The following is an 18,557-nucleotide window of genomic DNA, read 5'->3' on the forward strand; positions in this document are numbered from 1 at the left end:
AGAATTTGGTTGAGCAAGCATGTGTCTTCTTATCATGCTCTCTCTCTTTATACAGCTAACAGCCATACACTGCCTATGACCTGTGCGTGAAATTCCCATTGACAGGAGTGGGATATCAACAGGATCCTATGCATGGGTCTACTGTACAGGAGAATTAAGGGTATGATTGTGCAAGAAAAAGCTATGGATGTAAATCTTAGTCATGGGAAAAGGAAATGTTTGTGTCTGAATATTTTCAAACTTGAATATTTAAAGATGGGCACCTATTGTCAGAAGTGTTGAACATTCACAGCTGCATTTAGGTAATAACTGGAGATATACCAATCTCCTAGAACTGGAAGAGACCTTGAAAGGTCATTGAGTCCAGCCCCCTGCCTTCACTAGCAGGACCAATTTTTGCCCCAGATCCCTAAGTGGCCTCCTCAAGGATTGAACTCACAACCCTGGGTTTAGCAGGCCAATGCTCAAACCACTGAGCTATCCCTCCCACTGAGCTACTCCCCTGGAATTTGAATTCCGGGGGAGTTGTGGAGGCTCAGCACTTTTAGAAATCAGACCATTTATATTCAGTTTTGGTCAATTTTAGTGCCCAACTATGGTTTGAAAACTTGGCCTATGTCTGCATTGTTCCTAGCCCATCATGGAAGCTATATTGGGCTGGCTGTGTACAACGTAAAATGCACAGGGATATAAATCTCTTTAAAGGGAAGATCCTTACATATGACATTATATTCCTCATGATAGAAGAATTTTCAGGTGCAATGTGCAACTGACAAGCAGTTCAGAAATCTATGGGTAGAACTGGGCTTGTATGATTGGCTTGTATGATTCCCCTCCCACCCCTAACTTATGTGTAATTTATTTCAAAGCCTACAGGTGATTAATATAGATGGAGAAATTTGAGCCTTACCTCTAAACATACTAAAGCGGAAAACTTTGCTGAATCGATAGCCAGGTCTGTCAAGTTTGGGGCTGAGTATTCTCAGAGCCATTCTGCAGGCAGAAGCCCTGAAAGATTCAGTGAATTGTACCATATTAACATCTCCATTGCAGTTTTCAGGAAAGCAAGTTTCTCTTTTAGAGACATAATGTGTAGTGCCCTTACACGACTTGGAGATCCGGAGCTGTACTTCTGCCCAGAGCCCTCAGGGACGTAAAGATGAAGGTTGCCACTTGCATGCTAGGTTCTTTTAGCATAGCATTAGCTAAAGTCACCAAGACAGGAAGACCTGGTTTGGTTTCAAGCAGAACAAAGGCAGCAACCATTCGGACTTCAGGATTAATCTTGTGGTTTAGGAACAACTCCAGGGTAATATCTTGTACCTGAAAATAGTAAATAGAATTTTAAGTTACTGTATGTTTGAACATTTGCAATTAACTATTCATCTTTTCCCACGCTTTACCACAATTGTACTACAAGTCTTGTGTTAGAAACAAAATCCATGCTTTATTTTTTCCATTTAATTCTTGCAAGTAATGTGGCAACAAAGTTCACAATTTTAAGTTCAGAAGGGACCATTATGACCATCTAGTCTGACCTCATTGGGCCAAAGGACCTCATCCAATGCATTTTGCATGAAACCCAGAATTTCTGTTTGAGCTATAGCAATTCTTTTAAAAAGCAAGTCAGTCTTGGCTTAAAGACTTCAAGTGACAAAGAACCTGCCACCTACCTTGTAAGTTGTTCCAATGGTTAGTTACCTTGAACGTGCCTTTTTTTCTAGTCTGAATTTGTCTAGCTTCAACTTCCAGCCGTTGGAAGCTTTGTCTGCTAGACTGAACAGCCCTCAACTATAAAAAAATCTCTTCCCCACATACATACTTGTAGATTCTCATCCAGCCACCTCAAGTTTACACAACAAATTTAACTGCACGTTGTTATATGTGACAAATACAGTTTGATCTGTACAATATTTAGTAGTGTAAGCATCCAGGTTGTGCAGTGAAGGGCTTGATCCAAAGTACTTCAATGATCAAGCTCTGACTGACCTGATATTAATTCAGTGATGTGGATTAGCAAATGTTAAAATAAAGGTGACTACAAGGATGCAAATGTGTCCAAAATGTACACAACTATTTCAAATTGAGCCATGAAATGAAAGGCCACCTGATAGGACTGATTAGTGGAAATTTGTGTGTAGTAAACCACAAACCTGGGATCAGATTGTTTCTTATATAGTGGAACACCCAGTCATGGGCATTAAAATACTTCAGATTAGGGTTTTTCCAAAAAGTGCATAATAAATGTCATGAAATAACTGCCTGGGCCACATGAGGAGTGTTGGGCTGAGAGGGAATCACAGCCACAGTACCACTTTGAAACACCAAAGCAGCTTTTTCTTTTCCTCTAAAGAAGAAACCACGCTCAACTCCTATCTCCCTGCTTATATAGCTCATGCAACCTAGCAGCTGTTTCCTTATTTTTCTGCTAAAAACACATTCTGGAGCAGCTTACCCTGGAGCCAATATATGGGATCAAGACAACATATACGAAAATTGGGTATAACAGAAATCCTGATAAAGCCTCAGAGGGATGTTGTGAATTCAGCTGACGTAAAGATTAATTAAAACCATATACTTTGTTTTTGTTTAGAAAAAGAAAAGAAAACAACAATATTCCACCCTGAGTGATTAAAAAAGAATCTTTAACGTAAGTCAAACTTGAAAACATAAGGTTTCTGGTTTAGAATAAAACTGTTTTCAGGTGAGAGGAGCAGTAAAGCCAGATCTGTGGAGTAAGAGACTATTTTGTGCTGCCTGATCATAATATAACTCAAAGACAAAAGTCACATTTAATAAATGTTCCATTTATGGTTTAAAAACACACAATGTCTATACATTCATAATTAGTATTCAAATCTGCAATATCTGTGAGATATCAATATCTAGCTAAGATATGGCCTTGATTTATGACTAGATGTGACACTTAATCTATAGTTAATATAAATCTTTGGAAAACCTTGCTTTGTGGGTTCTCTCTCACACCAGTGTTGAAATAACACTAAACACATTTTGATCAGTAACTTATCTCTCATGCATCTTTGGAAAATAAGATTTTAAAATGGAAATGCGGACAACAACCCAACAACAGAATAATGAACGTATCCTTATACTAAGCTATTCCATGCATTCTGAAATACTGAAGATGAATGTGTCATAAGGAACTGGAGGTTCCCACTCATAAATAATGGAATAATGTAAAGAAACCCCCCAGAAGTATGTATAAAATGCCACTCCTGTCTTGCAACAAATAGAAACAACACGGTGAGCTTATAGCACATGCTAAAGGTTGTTTCCTTACCTTTCGTGGGTCTCTCTTGGCCAGGTTTCTCAGGGCCATCACTGCATTATCTTGAACCCTGAGTGGGAGATCAGAAGCACCAGGTGCATATCCTGGCATAAACTTCATGATGCGCTTTAGGGTGTTTGGATGTCCTACATTCCCAAAGGCCTTCAGGGCCAGAACCATTTCTTCCTCCTTGGCCCTGCTGGATGCTTCAGCTGCAAAATCATATAGTGGCTGGAAAAAAAAAAGAGGGTTTAAATTGTAATTCTGTTCTGTAGACATACCCTGGGGGGGGGTCGTTGAGTTGTTTTAGTTTGTTCAAATAATTTAATGGAAGTATTTTCAGTTGCATTTAGTGCTCGTGGAAATTGCTGGAATTTTAGCGCTGAAGACTGAAGTTGTGAATTTGTTCTTGGAACAAGTACAGCATAGACAGCAGCAATGCACAGTTCCTCACCGATATACCTTAAACACGATGGGTTAGATGTATAAAGGCACAAATGGCAGTTAGGACCCAATTCCCATTGACTTTCAATGGGAGTTAGGAACCTGGCATTGTTGCCTTTGAAAATCTTTCCTTACCTGTTTAAGAACCCCCCACAGATTCAAGAAGACAGACTAGTCTTTGGGCCCATTCTGTCTTTAGTGTCTTTTAAGAGATGGTTTATAAAGGTTCCAATCTCTGCCAACTGGAGTGGCAGTTTTTGTAGCATCGACTTCTAGGGAGACCACCAGGCCATTTCATTCTGCTGCTTGTAAAGCAAGCAAATCGTAACATTTTTTAGTCACTGGGCAGGATTTGTACTTGTGGTCTAAACAGCTGTCACTTTTGAGTGTGTGGCTAGAACTAACTCTTGCCTGGTAGATAAATCTTCTGACTGTACAAACAAGGGCTGAATGAAAAGAGCCAAAATATCAGAGAATATTTTCAATACATCAGATAGGCCTAAAGAGCAACTTTTGTTTTTTAAGACATCATATTTTTGATCTATTAATCCAACTCAAAAGCACAGGATAATACTAATAGGCAAATCCAAATTTAAAACATTTCCTGTCTGACCCCTTGCTTTGCTTTAAACACTTCCCATTCTCCCAATAACATTTGTCTTAACTAGGTGGGAGGCAGTGTAGTCTAGTGGAGAAAGAGTGCTACAATGCAGTTCAGGACACCTGGGTTCTATTCCTGGCCTGGTGGGCAGGGCCAGTTTTATGCCAATTCCCTGGAATGGGGCCCTGCTCCGGGGGTCTTAGACAGCATTTTGGTGGTGGGGAGTCCACTCCGGGGGTCTTTGGTAGCATTTTGGTGACAGGAGGTCCTTCAGTGCCGCAGAAGACCCGGAGCGGATCCCCTCGCCGCCGAAGTGCTGCCAAAGCCCCGGTCTGCTGCCAAGTATTCCAGTCGGGCCCTGCAGGTCATAAAGCCAGCCCTGCTGGTGAGTGACCTTGTGCAAGTCACTTTAGCCCTCTGTGCTTCTGTTTGCCCAACTGCAACATGGGGAAAATGATACTTACCACCTTTGCAAAGCACTTCAAGATGTACTGAGGAAAAATGCTGTATAAGAACTGGCTATTATTATTGCTAGTGTAGTCTACTGGTTTAAGCAGGTGACTAGGTGTCAAGATTTCTGGGTTCTATTCCTAGCTCTACAGCTGACTCACTGCCTGACTTTAGGCAAGGAATTAAGCTTTGTGTTCCTTAATTTGCACATCTGTTAAATGGTTCTATTTATCAGTACCATGGAAGTGTGTCCATAGGCACCAACTTTCTCCGGCACTGGTGGGTGCCCACGCTCCCCTTTCCCCACCCTTGGCTCCACCCATCCCCGCCCCTGACCCCACCCCCATTCCAACCCCATCCCCAAAGTCCCTGCCCTAACTCCGCCCCTTCGCTGCCCTTATTGGATCCTGTCCCCATATCCCCGCCCTGGCCTTGCCTCTTCCCCCAGCATGCTGTGTTCCCCCTCCTCCCTTCTCCCTCCCTGCCCCGCAAATCAGCTGTTTTGCAGCACGAGTGCTGGGAGGGAGGGGTGAGAAGCAGGATGCGGTAGCGCACTCGCGGAGGAGGAGGAGGAGGTGAGCTGGAGAAGGGGGGCGGGGCGGGGCCACAGGGAGCTGCCGGTGGGTGCTCAGCACCCACCAATTTTTTTCCGTGAGTGCTCCAGCCCCGGAGGACCCACGGAGTCGGTGCCTATGAGTGTGTCATGAAACTTCACTATAAAGCATTTTGAGAGCCTCAGATAAAAGGTACCATGAAAGCGTGCAGAATGATATGCTTTGTCTTTCCAACCTTAATTGTCTCAATTACAATTTTTCCATTAAAAAATAAATAAAAGAAATTCAGGCTGTGTACCTGGAGAGCTGACTCAGGGCAGGAGTCTGAAACGGAGCAGTACTTGTGAAGCAATGAGCCATAGACTAGATAGGCAATTCTGTGCAGTAAAGTATCTGAGCGTGCATGAGCCTTTTTCAGGATGAGCTAGAGAGAAAATATTTGGACATTACCATCACTAGCAAGAAATAATTTAATTTTTATTTTGCATTTATGTACGTTTTATATAAATCCGCATGCAGGAAAAGGCAATGCATAGCAACTAATATTCCCTGAAAGGCCGGCTTCTTAGTTGGTCAATGGCTGTTACTGTATTTCACATAGTGACCACATGGTATCTCTGAGAAACTTCAGATTTGTTGTTTTAATAATATTCCAGATTTTGATTTGGGTATTAAATTCTTGTTGTAATCCAAAGGGTGAAAAATCACCCAAGTAGGGAAGGTGAATTTTACTGAGACCTGAGGGACGCATAGTATTCATAATACTATGAGTGTTCTTTGTTGCTTTATAATTGCCTGAACTGTAGGGACAAAAAACCTAAGAGGGATACTAAATATATCCCAATAATTCAGACTGATGGGACTATTTAGCTTGAAAGCATATGCTAATATCGGACTTGAACCCATCACTTTCTGCCCCATAGGTGAACATGCTAATAACTGGTCTGTGGTGACATTCATAGAGGACCAAGGTTTGCTCTTAGAGGCATGGCTCTCACTGAAATTAAGAGGAAATGACTTTATGCTTCTGAGGGCAGAATCTGACCCACAGAATATGTACAAAATTTTATAATGAGCCTGATTCTACTCTCTCTTACACAAGTTCATTCCACACTGGCATTATTCCCTTGACTTCAGCAGAATTACTCTGATTTACACCAGTCTAGCCGTTGTGGGGTCCTTGAGTTACAGAGCCAATCTTGATCTAACTATAAAGTTAATTTGGACAAAAGACGTCCAGAAATCACTTTGCAACATTAAAACTACATCACTTAAGAATATTCAGCTGTTTCATTCTGGCTTCATCTATGTCCCTTTGATTGCTTCCGCCCTTCCAACACAGTCAGGAAATAAAGTCTTTTCAACCTCACTGCCGGATATAAAACCTTTGTATTTTCAAAGCCTTTGCAATCTTGCCAAAGGAGTAAATACAATGGATGCTAGAATTGGTGGAGAAAGATTAGAATGTTAAAACATCCTACCGCAGCTTCCTCTATCACATCACGGGTTGGTGTACTTAAATGCAGGCCCACAAGCACTGCCTGAGCTGCTTCCAAGTCACTGAGTTCTTGCCTTTCAATTTTATGCCTTAAGAATCTGATTGCACTATGAGTCGAAACGGCAGAAATTATATCCAAAATCAAGCGCCTGCAATAGGAAAGACAGTGATCATTTTCCAGATCTGCATCTGAACACATTAATTTCATATCTTCAATCATAGTTTTAAGAATTAAAGTTACTAATACCTGTATACAGGCCGGCTAGAAAACTGTTTCCAAACTGACTCATAGATATCATCATTTGCTGCCCGGAAAAGCTGTACAAGCCTCAGGAATTTTGATGGAGCATCACTAGGAACCCGCTCATGTGTGTGCTCTACCAGATACTGCAGGTTTTCCACTATCTGCAAGAAAATTAAAATATACATCAAGATCAAATATGTTCCCTTTCCCACATGCATCAGCACCAATTTACAGTGAAATATTTACTTCCGGCAGTTAATTTTACCTGACTGTCCAAGTTTTTGATTTTGAATAACTGGCCGGGAAGCTGAAGCAATTCACTGCCAAAATGGTACCGAAGAGATCCACGTTTCCGGAATTCTGTTGATGGGACTTCTGGGGAGTGTTTTTCCACATCACTCAGTACCAGCTTCTGCCTGCAATGGAGAAACCCAGTGAACTAACATCATGAGATCCAGCGTGCAAAATTAAGAGAAGTTCTGCTCTTAATATAATTATGTATTTTTACAAAAGTATTTTGTTATCAAGATGCAAAGTTATTCACAAACATATGCACTGAAATCCAGAGAGAGGGCCTGATCCTGAGAGAACCTGCAACTCCCAGTACTCAGAATGTCTCAGGGTCAGATCTAGACTTTACTCCCCTTTTGGATTAAAGAACTGAAATTCCAGGGGAAGGGAAACTGGGTCAGGAGGAGTATGTGTGTTGGGGGTGGGTAGGGTGAGGGGGCTTAGTAAATAAGATCACAGGAAATGTGTGTGTTCTATGTACATTTGTGTATTGAAGTTCAGACAAAAATAACGGACTTGATCCTTCATCAGAAATCATCACTGAATTTTGAGCCTGTCTAGAGGTTCCCTGAGAGTTCTTAAACACCTCTTCACTTTCTGGTTTCAAATGGAAGTGAAAAAAATGAAATACTGCAAGAAATGTTACAGTCTCTTCTTAAATTATTACTGATCCACCTGTAAGCAGAATGTCCTGGGGTTTTTATAAGATGAAATGTTCTCATGAGAGTTCCCCAACCTGATTTCTGAAGCAAAGAGATTCAGATACTTTGGAAATACATCCAAACCTCTGGAAGCTTTTCAAACTGAGCCAAACCATCACCCTTCATCATCAAGAAGTTTTTAATGAAAGCCTGTGTTTGTAAACATTTCTTATCCTTGCCATATCTGTGGCTAAAGGGATGTGTCTTATCCTGACAATTACATTTAAATAGACCATTTAGGACAATATAATACTTGTAAGTATTTGTACTGAACATCTGAGAACATTCCAGTAGATATGATTGTACTGAATAGTCTCTAAAACCTCCATAGAAAATTGGCATTTACCAATTTGGAATCTCTACAGAGATCTTTTGAGACATTCCACACACAATTTCTATAGGAATTTCATAAGATCTTTGCAAAAATATTATAGAAATACTCTACAGACAATCCAGTAGGAGCTGAATACAAGGGTCTATACAATCAATAGAGATTTTTCCTCTCCAGAAAACATATACTATATTACTGGAACGGCATTGGAGTCTGGAAGTATAATGCCAGGTACACTCAGACAGGTTTCTCTCCCCCTTCCAGGACACGCCAAATCTATTACATACCTTCAGCTCTGAAGTATTGGGAAAAGGCATATGTGCATATAAGGGAAAATGAATATCAAGGCTTGGTCTACACTTAAAACTTATATCAGCATATCTATGTCAGCTGGGAATGTGAAGGGGGAAAATAAATCTAGTGACGCGGCTATTCCAACAAATCCCCCAACGTAGATGTATCTTGCCAGCAGACACACTCTTCATTGGCATTAGCTAGTGCTGTTCAGGGAGGTGGTGTTACTATACTGGGAGAACACCTCCATCTGTCAGCATACGGTGAATCTACACTGGGGACTAGGCTGGCATAGGCTTTGTAATGTAGCCATGGCCTAAGGGTGGGGTTAAAAGGTAAAATAATAGTAACCCCCCCCTCCCCAATTTCAATGGGAGCAGTGTTAGGCCAGCGGTGAACAGTTTTGAAAATCTGTACTAAAGTGTATTAAATTTCTTGATATTTTACTTCAGACTTATATGAAAAAATTATTTAAAGTAGCTTTAGTTATTTGACAAATGCTTCCTGGAGACCCAGGCTGCATGCTCTCCCCTTACTACCCCTTATGTGGTTGGCCAAGTCTGCTGGACAGTTCATAGAGTATAGGAGCAGGGAGCAGAGCAAAGCTACCGCTGAGTCTCTTTTCCACTCTTTTGGGAGCATCAAGCAGCCCTTGAGGAATGGGAAGGAAGCAGTCTGTGCTCTCCTGAAGATAGAGGGCCAGGTCCTAAGGGGGTGGAAATCAGTGTAGGTCCATTGGCTCCAAGAGGGGTCTGCTAACTTACAACAGCCTAGGATCTGGCACCTGGTCTGCAATTATGCCTGACCCTTTCCTGGGGTGCATCAAACACCTTCCATCATCACCACCCAAATGTATATCCACATCTGATCCTTAGAGTGTAAAAGTTCTTTAAAATACCTTATCCTACCCCTGCTTGTTCACTGTTTAACCATGTTACGCCCACTTATGCTTCTCTTAGCTAATTAATTGGTCTCCACCCCTTTATTTATTTTTGTTACAGTTCTCTGAATTCCTAATTTGTCCTAATCTTTCTGGTATTGCAGTGCCTAGACCCATAGGCTACAGTGGAGGGACCAGTTCCTCAGTGAATTTTATGGAGCAATGCCAGTTGACATAAGCTAGGATCTGGCTTGAGGTGAAATATATCTAAGTGATAAAAAGAACTCCCTCTCTTCCCTACTCTGTGACATGATTCCTCTGTATATAAAGCCCGTAACTAGAGTTGGTCATAAAATAATTTGTTTCTGTGGAAAATGTTGTGGAAAATTAAAAAAAATATTCATAAAGAAAATGTGAATGTTTTTGGATTTCAGCTGAAAACTGGAAGGTTTGAATTTTCAGCCAAATATTTTGAGGTCTTGGCCACAAAGTTTTTGACATAAATTCAAAATTTTCCAGACAGCAAACACTTTTCGTGTAGCATTTCAGTGGTTAAAACCCCAGTTACCCATCAAAAGCAGTTGTGATGGAAATTTTTCATCTAGGCATATCCATAACTGCACTGGCAACATGGCAAATTTCAAACTGCTGTGAATATCCACATGGGTCTCTTTCAGTGACGTGGTTTTCCAGGGATCTTCCTTTTAGTGAGTAACTGTGTGTCAGAGTATTTGACTACAAATAAATTCGTTTGCATTTTTTCAGATCAAATTGCATTTATCTTGGCTTTTAAAGCTTAAATCAAATATCTCAGAGAAATAAACTCATCAAATACTACCAACTTTAGCTAGCAAAATATGGATAGTGATGCACATGTTTCAGATTTATGACCAACAGTGAAGGTTTGTTTTTTTAGTATCTGGTTGAGGCTTTATATACTGTAATATTGTCAGTCAACATGTGGTAGGTATAGAGGTCTCAATTCAGTTAGGGAATTTGACTAGATTACGTAGATGCTGAATTAGTGAATTAAAGGGATAGGTAATTTTGGATCAGCTATGCAGATGTACAGTACCTTGCTTCTACTACAGCATCCCCTCCAGTGACCTCATGGAATGGTGTGAACTGATGGACTTCTTGGACATCAGCTTGCACAATTAAAGCCTCCTCACGGGAAGATTTGATTTTGTAACTGTAAGTAGTGGCTGCCCGGGAATACTTGTTTTTCTTCGGAATGAAAAAGTGACAAACAGAAAGTTATTTAATTTAAATTCCGTGAATAGAATTCATAGATAGTAGGCTCAGAAAATACCACTTATACCATCCAATGTGACCCGTTTGTTTACAAGGCTACTCACTATACTATTCCCATTAATGTCTCATGTGAACTCTGCCGGCATATATACATAATGAAGTTCAATCCCATTGCTCATACTGCTAAGAATTTTAAGCACAAACTTTTCTTTTCTTAAATTTAAGCAACTGATCATTCGTTTGAGAGGGCAGAATTTTGTTCTGAACAGAGACAGCATGAGACATCTGTACCCCTATTCTGAGGACATAATGTGATACAGAGGCTTTGCAATGGCCAATACACATGAATACCATGCAGAAAGAAAACATAGATAATTAGATGTAACAAGCCTGATTTGCCTTCCACTTAAAGTGGTATAAATCAGGAGCCAATGTAATTAAATGGGTGCAAAACCAATGCATGTGAGAGAGGAATCAGCCCCACAATGTGTTTAAATATAAATCCGTCTTACTTACTTCTCTGCAGGCTGGGCATTGGCAAGTATATGCAGCACCAGTAAACATCTGAGCTCTCTCATCACAGCTGTTTAGGTCCTTGGATTTTGTCACATACATTTGATTTGCTTTCTTATTTTCTTGAAGCACATAGGTTGTATTGCAAACACCATCGATCCCAGCCTGCCAAAAATTAGAACCAATCAGCTCTCAGAGAATGCTTGTCTTGATGCAGAATTGCTGGATGCCTAACATGGAGCTCTACTGTGCTCTCACCATATTTAAAAAACATACATATATTGTCAAAGGGCCAAAGCACTGACAAAATTGAAAGCACAGACATTGAAAGCACAGACAAAATTCCCACTGACTTCAGTGGGATAAAATTTTGGCTCAATTTGTATCAATTTCCAGTTAGGGACTATGGAATAGGAGATATAATTTGGAAAAATTAATAAATATGTGCTGAAATAATTTGACCAGTCAGACTTAAACTTCAAAAGCAAGAGCTTTTTGAGTTGCGGCTGATACTTTGCCCTTAAAAATCCCATTATACCTAATCTCCAGCTCATACATTCTTCTATTAGAGGCTTCAGAACAGCAGATAATCTGACACACAATGTGAGCAGCAATAATTATACATTAGTTAAGAATAGTGGAGCTTTAACTGGGGATTTTCTTGCATTAGAAGGTTTAACTCAGATGTTTAATACTACTTTAAAATTTTATATGTATAAGGTGTATTAGTTCTCTTCAGTCAGTGAACAGGACTTCTACTAATGTTAAAGGGAGATAAGTGAATGTATTTTTTGGGGGAATGGTTCATTTCCTGACTTTTCATTGTTAATGATAGCGTACAATCAGGGCCGGTGCAAGGATGTTTTGCGCCCTAGGCAAAACTTCCACCTTGCGCCTCCCCCGCGCCTCTGCCCTGAGGTGCCCCCCTTGTGGCAGCTCCCCACCCCCACCCTCTGCCCTGAGATACCCCCTCCCACCCCAACTCACCCCTGCTCCGCGCACGAGCATGAGCACCCCGAGCACGCCGTCGCTGCTTCACTTCTCTCGACTCCCAGGCTTGCGGCGCCTAAGCTGATTGGCGCCGCAAGCCTGGGAGGCAGGAGAAGTGAAGCAGCTCACCCCGCCCCGCCTCCTCCCTGAGCACGCTGTCACCGCTTCACTTCTCCCGCCTCCCAGGTTTGCGGCGCCAATCAGCTTAGGTGCTGCAAGCCTGGAAGGCGGGAGAAGTGAAGCAGCCACGGTGTGCTCGGGGAGGAGGTGGGGCAGGGATGAGCTGGGGTGGGGAGTTCCCCTGCGTGACGCCCACCCCCCTTACTTGCTGCAGGTGACCCTCCCCGCACTCCCCTGCCCCAGCTCACTCCGCCTAAATGCCGGCGGCGACCGGGACGGCCGAAGATCTGGCCGCTGCGGTCGCTGCTGAAGAAAATGGCTCCCCCCCAATCCCAGTGCCCTAGGCGACCGCCTAGGTGGCCTAAATGGTTGCACTGGCCCTGCATACAATTACTCCAAGGACTTAGTGGTACAGGACCTGATTTTGCAGACCTCAGTTAAAACTCTCATTAATTAAGTGATCTCTTGTAAGTCATTTATCACCTGATTCTTCATTCCTTAAATATCCCAACTCTTATTGACCTCACTGGGAGTTTAGAAGGCACAGGAAACACAAAGTCACGCTCTGCAGCTCAGGTTCACTTTCTGTGTTTTGGGACCTATCATGATGCCTATCTTCCTTTCTAAAGTTCTTTAAGATCCTCAGGGAAAGATGCCAAGGTTTACTAATCAGTAAATGACTGAGTAAAATAATGAAAACTCAGAGAAGATTTCAGTAGCTAAACCCATATGTGTAGGTTGGCAACCGGACTACCACATGTAACCAATTCATTTAGAAATATTGAAGATGTGCAACTGGGCATTGCAAAATACTGCGTATGCTACAGCTACAAGGTCTCAATATGGTGCTGCAGGAGGAACACATATTGTGAAAAATATGAGATCCTGAAGCTCATTTCTGAACCTTATTCTGATCATATCAAGTAAATGAAAGTGGTTTTGGTCTACATTTGCAATAAAAATATTTTGAAAGCAAAATAATATCAATGAAATGAAAACCAACCTCATCAGTGTAAATATAGTTATGGAAAACTAAATTAATTTCAATCTGTGTGTTGAATTTCAATGTGGGGTTACTTAAAATGGTATTAAAACCCATAAAACAGTGGAAATTCCAACAGAACATCAAGTACAGCTGTAAATGTTATTATAATAACACATCATATGTACTATATTCCTTCCCAAATAGGAGCTAAAGGAGATTAAAGTATATATGATTTCTTAGAGACATCAAATTGCTATTATTTCTAGATGAAATGTTAATAATATGCTGAGGGCTTAAGCTTATTTTAATGTACTATTCACATTTTTTGTAGACTAACATTATAGCTTTCAGAGCGATTTCCCTTTTCCTTTTACCACCCAACAAGCCGTGTTTTCTTAGTTTCTAACGTTGTTAATGCACCCCTGAAATCATTTGATCAATTAGATTAAAAATCTATACACTTCTCTGGACCATTAAGGCCCAGATCTACCAGTGGCGGTACAGAATAGATGAACAACTTTCCTCTAAGTCTAGATGTTGCTTATTAGTAAATAGATACTTAACATTCAGATAAATGAGTTAGAAGAACCAGAAGTGTATGCTTATTCAAATTACACCATAAACATAATTACCAAAGCAAAGTGCTCACCTCCTGCAAGTTATATGTATTCTGTGACTTCTTCAGGGTGAATTCCAGCACATTCAGAAATCCTCGATAGAAATTAAGACCATCATCAGAGAGAGCATCTGGAGCCATAAGATTTCCAACACGGCCATTGCTGTATTCAAATTTGACGGGGTTTCTGAGTTGTGCTGAAAGAGCCTGGGTCAGTTTAGATGACCGTGCAAATGGATCTCTAGGCCAGATACCATTGTATTCTGCTGCTTCAAGTGAATGAATCTGGAGAGAAGGGGAAATAGATTTCCTATTAACATTCTTCCATGAACTTTTTTTCTTAGGATTTTATGAAGCAATACCTCAAGATAAAGCCATGACAGGGACTTGCAGATGTGAAAAGTGGCTGAGTGGGATGTTTCCACACATACCATCCTTTGGCTCAATTTGCAGATCATCTGTCTGGCCCAAAGGTTGGCCTGTGTGCAGAACTGAGCCAGAGAAGAGACACACTAAACCCTATTCTACCACCAGAACTGTGGAAGATCTGCAGTAAATTGTGTGGAAAGTCAACGTTGCATGAAGCAGCATTAACTCTGGTGGCACTTACTATGATCCCCCTAACTGAAGTCACAAAGCACAGCCAAGGGTAGAGCTAATAGTGACATGGCTGCTGAGCTATTCTTAGAGTCACAATTAGTGTGTGTGTGGTGGGGAGGGCGGCTAGAGAGCAGAGGGGAGGAATTGTCCCCCCCTATATGTTTTACTGGGGAACCTTGGGGTTGGAAGCTCAGATAGCTGCAGCTCTCTCCACCTCATATTGTAGCCCTGCTGCAGTGCAAAACCCCACCCTCCAACACACTGCCCCATCAGTGTGCTTATGCCATATATGTTCAATCTCCAGGGCACATTCAGTACTTGGGCTTTCAGTGGAGACTGCCAACATGGGTGAGAGTTATGCTGGTGGTTTTACGATGAAGATACTTGTCTACTGGGAAGGGGTCCGAGACCATTAATTTTGACTTAAGGTAGATATGAACCAGTGGCCTATAAGTGAAAGGTTAATCTCCTGTGCTGTTCACTTCTCCAGAACCACATGCTTTAAATTTAGCAGCATAAAAATAAACTTCTCCTATAGCTGAAAGGGCACGCCATGTTACGTAACCAAAAAGAGACATTTCCTATTGTCTTTCATTATATCCTATAAGCATATACTACAGCAGGTAGCTACTTCAGTTGGAATGTTCCTGCTCTTTTCAGGCACTTATTAGGACACAGCCACTAGTCTTTCCTATATATAATTTAAATTTGCCAAGTGAAATCTTTTTAAAAGATGATTTTTCTTCCACACACATACAAGACTAAACGGAATCAGCCCAGAGCACTAAAGGGGTCTGTTTCTATACATTCATTGGAAGCACACACAGGCTTACATTAGAGGTCAAAATCATTTTCATATCATCAGAAATCTCTAGTAATTACTCAAAAATATTAATGTCAGCATACAATAAAGGAATACAATCTCAGTGTAGCACAACATAACATTTTCCCACTGAAGCTAAAGAAACAGCCAGAAAAAAATACGTATGCCAGACATTGAATGACATCCAGCTGCTATAATATGTTTATTTCTGTTTGTTTGCTAGTTGCAAAATCAGTTGATTAAATAATCTTAGGTTGTACAGTTTGGGAACAATTGAATTGATCCAGTAATGAATTATTATGAATTTGAAATTACATTCTGTTGTCTCCCTGACCACAAAGCAGAAGAAATCCTTCAAGCCCAAGGTTGGCTTGAGCTGAGAATTACCTGGCAAAGTGCAAATAGAATATAGGGAACTGCATAAAAAAATAACAGTGTCAGTTACATTCTGCCCGAGTAAGCAAAACACATGATGAAACTTAATTATCTCTCCAAAGCCTGAAAAAAAAAAAGTCAGGTAGGAAGATAATTTCAGCTTTCACATTGGATACATTTTCTTACCCTAATAAGACAAAGTTTTGGCCCAATACCACTGATTTCCACTTTACATTTTACTTTTATTCCAGCTCTTGCAAGTCCTCTCTCTGGAAGTCCACTGAGAAATACACTTTCAGAATCATATGTGTAAACCTTGTTTTCTTTGAAATCAGGTTCTGTAAAGAAACAATGCTCAGTAAACATCATAGAGAACCTATAGAATATATTTTAGTATACTTAGCTCCAAACAGGAACGATCAATTTGTTCATTTTGATATTACTTCTGAAGCACATTAGCAGTTGTAAAACTAAATTAAACATTCCTACACCTTTCAGATTATATTTCAATTGCACTCACTAGAATTATATAATCTGATAGGAAAAATACTTACGATAATTAAGATGCTGACTCCCTGAAAGAGAAAAAAAATATAGAAATTATGGCAAAGAATCATTTTACATTTTTTTTAATAAAAAAGTACTGTTCAAATTTTTATCTCAAACTCTGAAGTACATACTGCATAATACTTTCCATTTAATTTTGTTAATTTTTAAACACTGATTTTTATTCTAAAGTCAGAATATATCCAAACTTTCCTCCCGTAGACAATGAAGAATTTGCTATCAGGTTTTCTTATCCATTTATGCAACTTTGAAGTTTATATTTATAAATGAACAACAATTAGTCCCTGACGCCTTATTCAAAAAAGTCTCTGCTATAAACCTATCCAGTCAGATAACATACTTACTTACCAACAAGGGTTAAAGTTAGAGCTAGAATTAAGTCCCTCATTATGAAGGATAAAGCTAAAGGTGAAGGTGCCAGGTTCTCTTTTATAAAGGCATAGTGTATCACATGATCATCAAAGTGATGTTCCAAAATAAATAAGCATATTTCAGAATCAGTATTGATCAATCAAAAAACAAACATTTCTTGGGGTAGGAATGCTGTTAATGCAAATCTATTGGATAATTTAGACCAAATGTATTTTTTCTATGAAATATGGAATCTATTTCTGATATTTCTTGTTTTTGCCCTTTTTTTCCATTTCTCCACACACATTTATACAATAATTCAACAACTGGCAATACATATTTGGGCTTACTTTAAAAACAGTGGAGTCAGATTCACAGCTGATGTAACTCAGCCTAGCTCCATTGAATTCAGTGAAGTCATGATGATTTATACCTCCTGCATATCTAGACCACAAGCTCTTTGAGACATACATTAGTTCTCCAAAGTGACAGTCTTAAAGGAGGATTTGTGCATGATTTAATCTTCCAGTGACTGAGATTTGTGCATGTTGCTTTAGGTCACAATCCTGCAGAGAAAACCATGCAAATGCAGAGCCCCACTGAAGTCAATGAGGCTCAATGACTGTGCATGGCTCCCCCTGCAGTTCTCTTTGCAGGAATGGGGTCTTATTACAGACTTGTGTGACGCTATCTGGGGAGAGCATTTCCCTCAGATTCTGTTGCTGGTTACGTGTGTATCAATCTCAAATAAATGGGCTGGCCATTTAGGTCAATGGCATACTCTAGATTTACGGTGTAAATCTCATTTTTATGGTGTACTCTAGATTTACACCATAAAAATGAGAGGAAAATTCACCATTTCCATGGGAGCACGGAATCACAGGGTTTAGAGGACCCTTGAGAGGTCGTCAAGTCCATACCCCTCTGCTGAGGCAGGACTGTGTTTACCTAGACAAGTGAACCTATTTTGCTGTGCTATCGTAAGAAAAGGCAGTGGGTAAAATTTTCAAAAACACCCGTGTGTGTTAGGTGCATTACATCCCATTGACTTTGAAAGGAATGGCCACTAAATCACTTGGGTGATTTTTGAAAATTTTACCCACAACCTTGCACTCATATAACTTTTTGATGCCCAGCTTCTGGTAATAATGACAATTATTTTAATCTTCCTTTGGAAAAAGTTCACAATGTGTTGCAAATCCTATTTCTCCCAAAACTAAGAGCACCTCAGTTATGCACATTTTGAATGAGCTTACGTCCATTTTGAATGTAACCTTGCCTTAAGGGCAAATATTTTATGTAAATTACATATCAAGTAAAAGACATAATTTTCAAGTAGCTGGGTGCTAAGGTTGTTATGCGGAGAGGGGAGGAGAAATCAAGATGTATGTCTAGTATTTGAGGCTGTGAAAGTTAAAAAAAGTGCTTGCAAGATAGATTCACATGCAGGCAGCTAAAACACAGCGGCTAAAAAGAAGAAAAATTTTTCCTTAGGCTGCTACTTCATTAAGAATAAGAAGAATAAAAAATGGTGCTGGATTTTTAAGACTGATTCTGGGCCTAAAAATTTATTCCGTGGAGGCCCCATTGACCAGTTCCCTCTCTACTGTACATTTACTTGAGTATTGCTACCCGAATGAGGGAATAACACACTAGAGCTGCGCCAATGCTTCTGAGGAGGAGTCTTTCGGTGGAGTGCATGGAGCAGTCAACTATGTAGAATAACCTGACATAAATGTGCCGTGCACAGTCATCAGTGGACAATCATTGTGCTTAGCAGTGGCAA

General features: G+C 40.4%; 1 protein-coding gene across 1 annotated transcript in view; it reads right to left on the bottom strand.

Moving 5' to 3' along the window:
• The window catches only part of LOC123375782 (vitellogenin-1-like), a 46,184-nt gene extending 29,376 nt beyond the window's left edge, over positions 1-16,808 (bottom strand). Inside the window, exons 1-13 of the mRNA XM_045027040.1 lie at positions 16,769-16,808; positions 16,408-16,428; positions 16,040-16,191; positions 14,089-14,340; positions 11,348-11,509; positions 10,653-10,804; positions 7,346-7,496; positions 7,084-7,241; positions 6,820-6,985; positions 5,637-5,762; positions 3,302-3,520; positions 1,106-1,323; positions 911-1,008 (exon numbers count right to left, since the gene is read on the bottom strand). Coding sequence (XP_044882975.1) covers positions 911-1,008; positions 1,106-1,323; positions 3,302-3,520; positions 5,637-5,762; positions 6,820-6,985; positions 7,084-7,241; positions 7,346-7,496; positions 10,653-10,804; positions 11,348-11,509; positions 14,089-14,340; positions 16,040-16,191; positions 16,408-16,428; positions 16,769-16,808 — 1,915 coding nt within the window. The remainder of the gene's footprint in view (positions 1-910; positions 1,009-1,105; positions 1,324-3,301; positions 3,521-5,636; positions 5,763-6,819; positions 6,986-7,083; positions 7,242-7,345; positions 7,497-10,652; positions 10,805-11,347; positions 11,510-14,088; positions 14,341-16,039; positions 16,192-16,407; positions 16,429-16,768) is intronic.
• Positions 16,809-18,557: the final 1,749 nt, after the last annotated feature.

The sequence above is a fragment of the Mauremys mutica genome, chromosome 8 (genome assembly GCF_020497125.1).
Source record: "Mauremys mutica isolate MM-2020 ecotype Southern chromosome 8, ASM2049712v1, whole genome shotgun sequence".
Taxonomy (NCBI): domain Eukaryota; kingdom Metazoa; phylum Chordata; order Testudines; family Geoemydidae; genus Mauremys; species Mauremys mutica.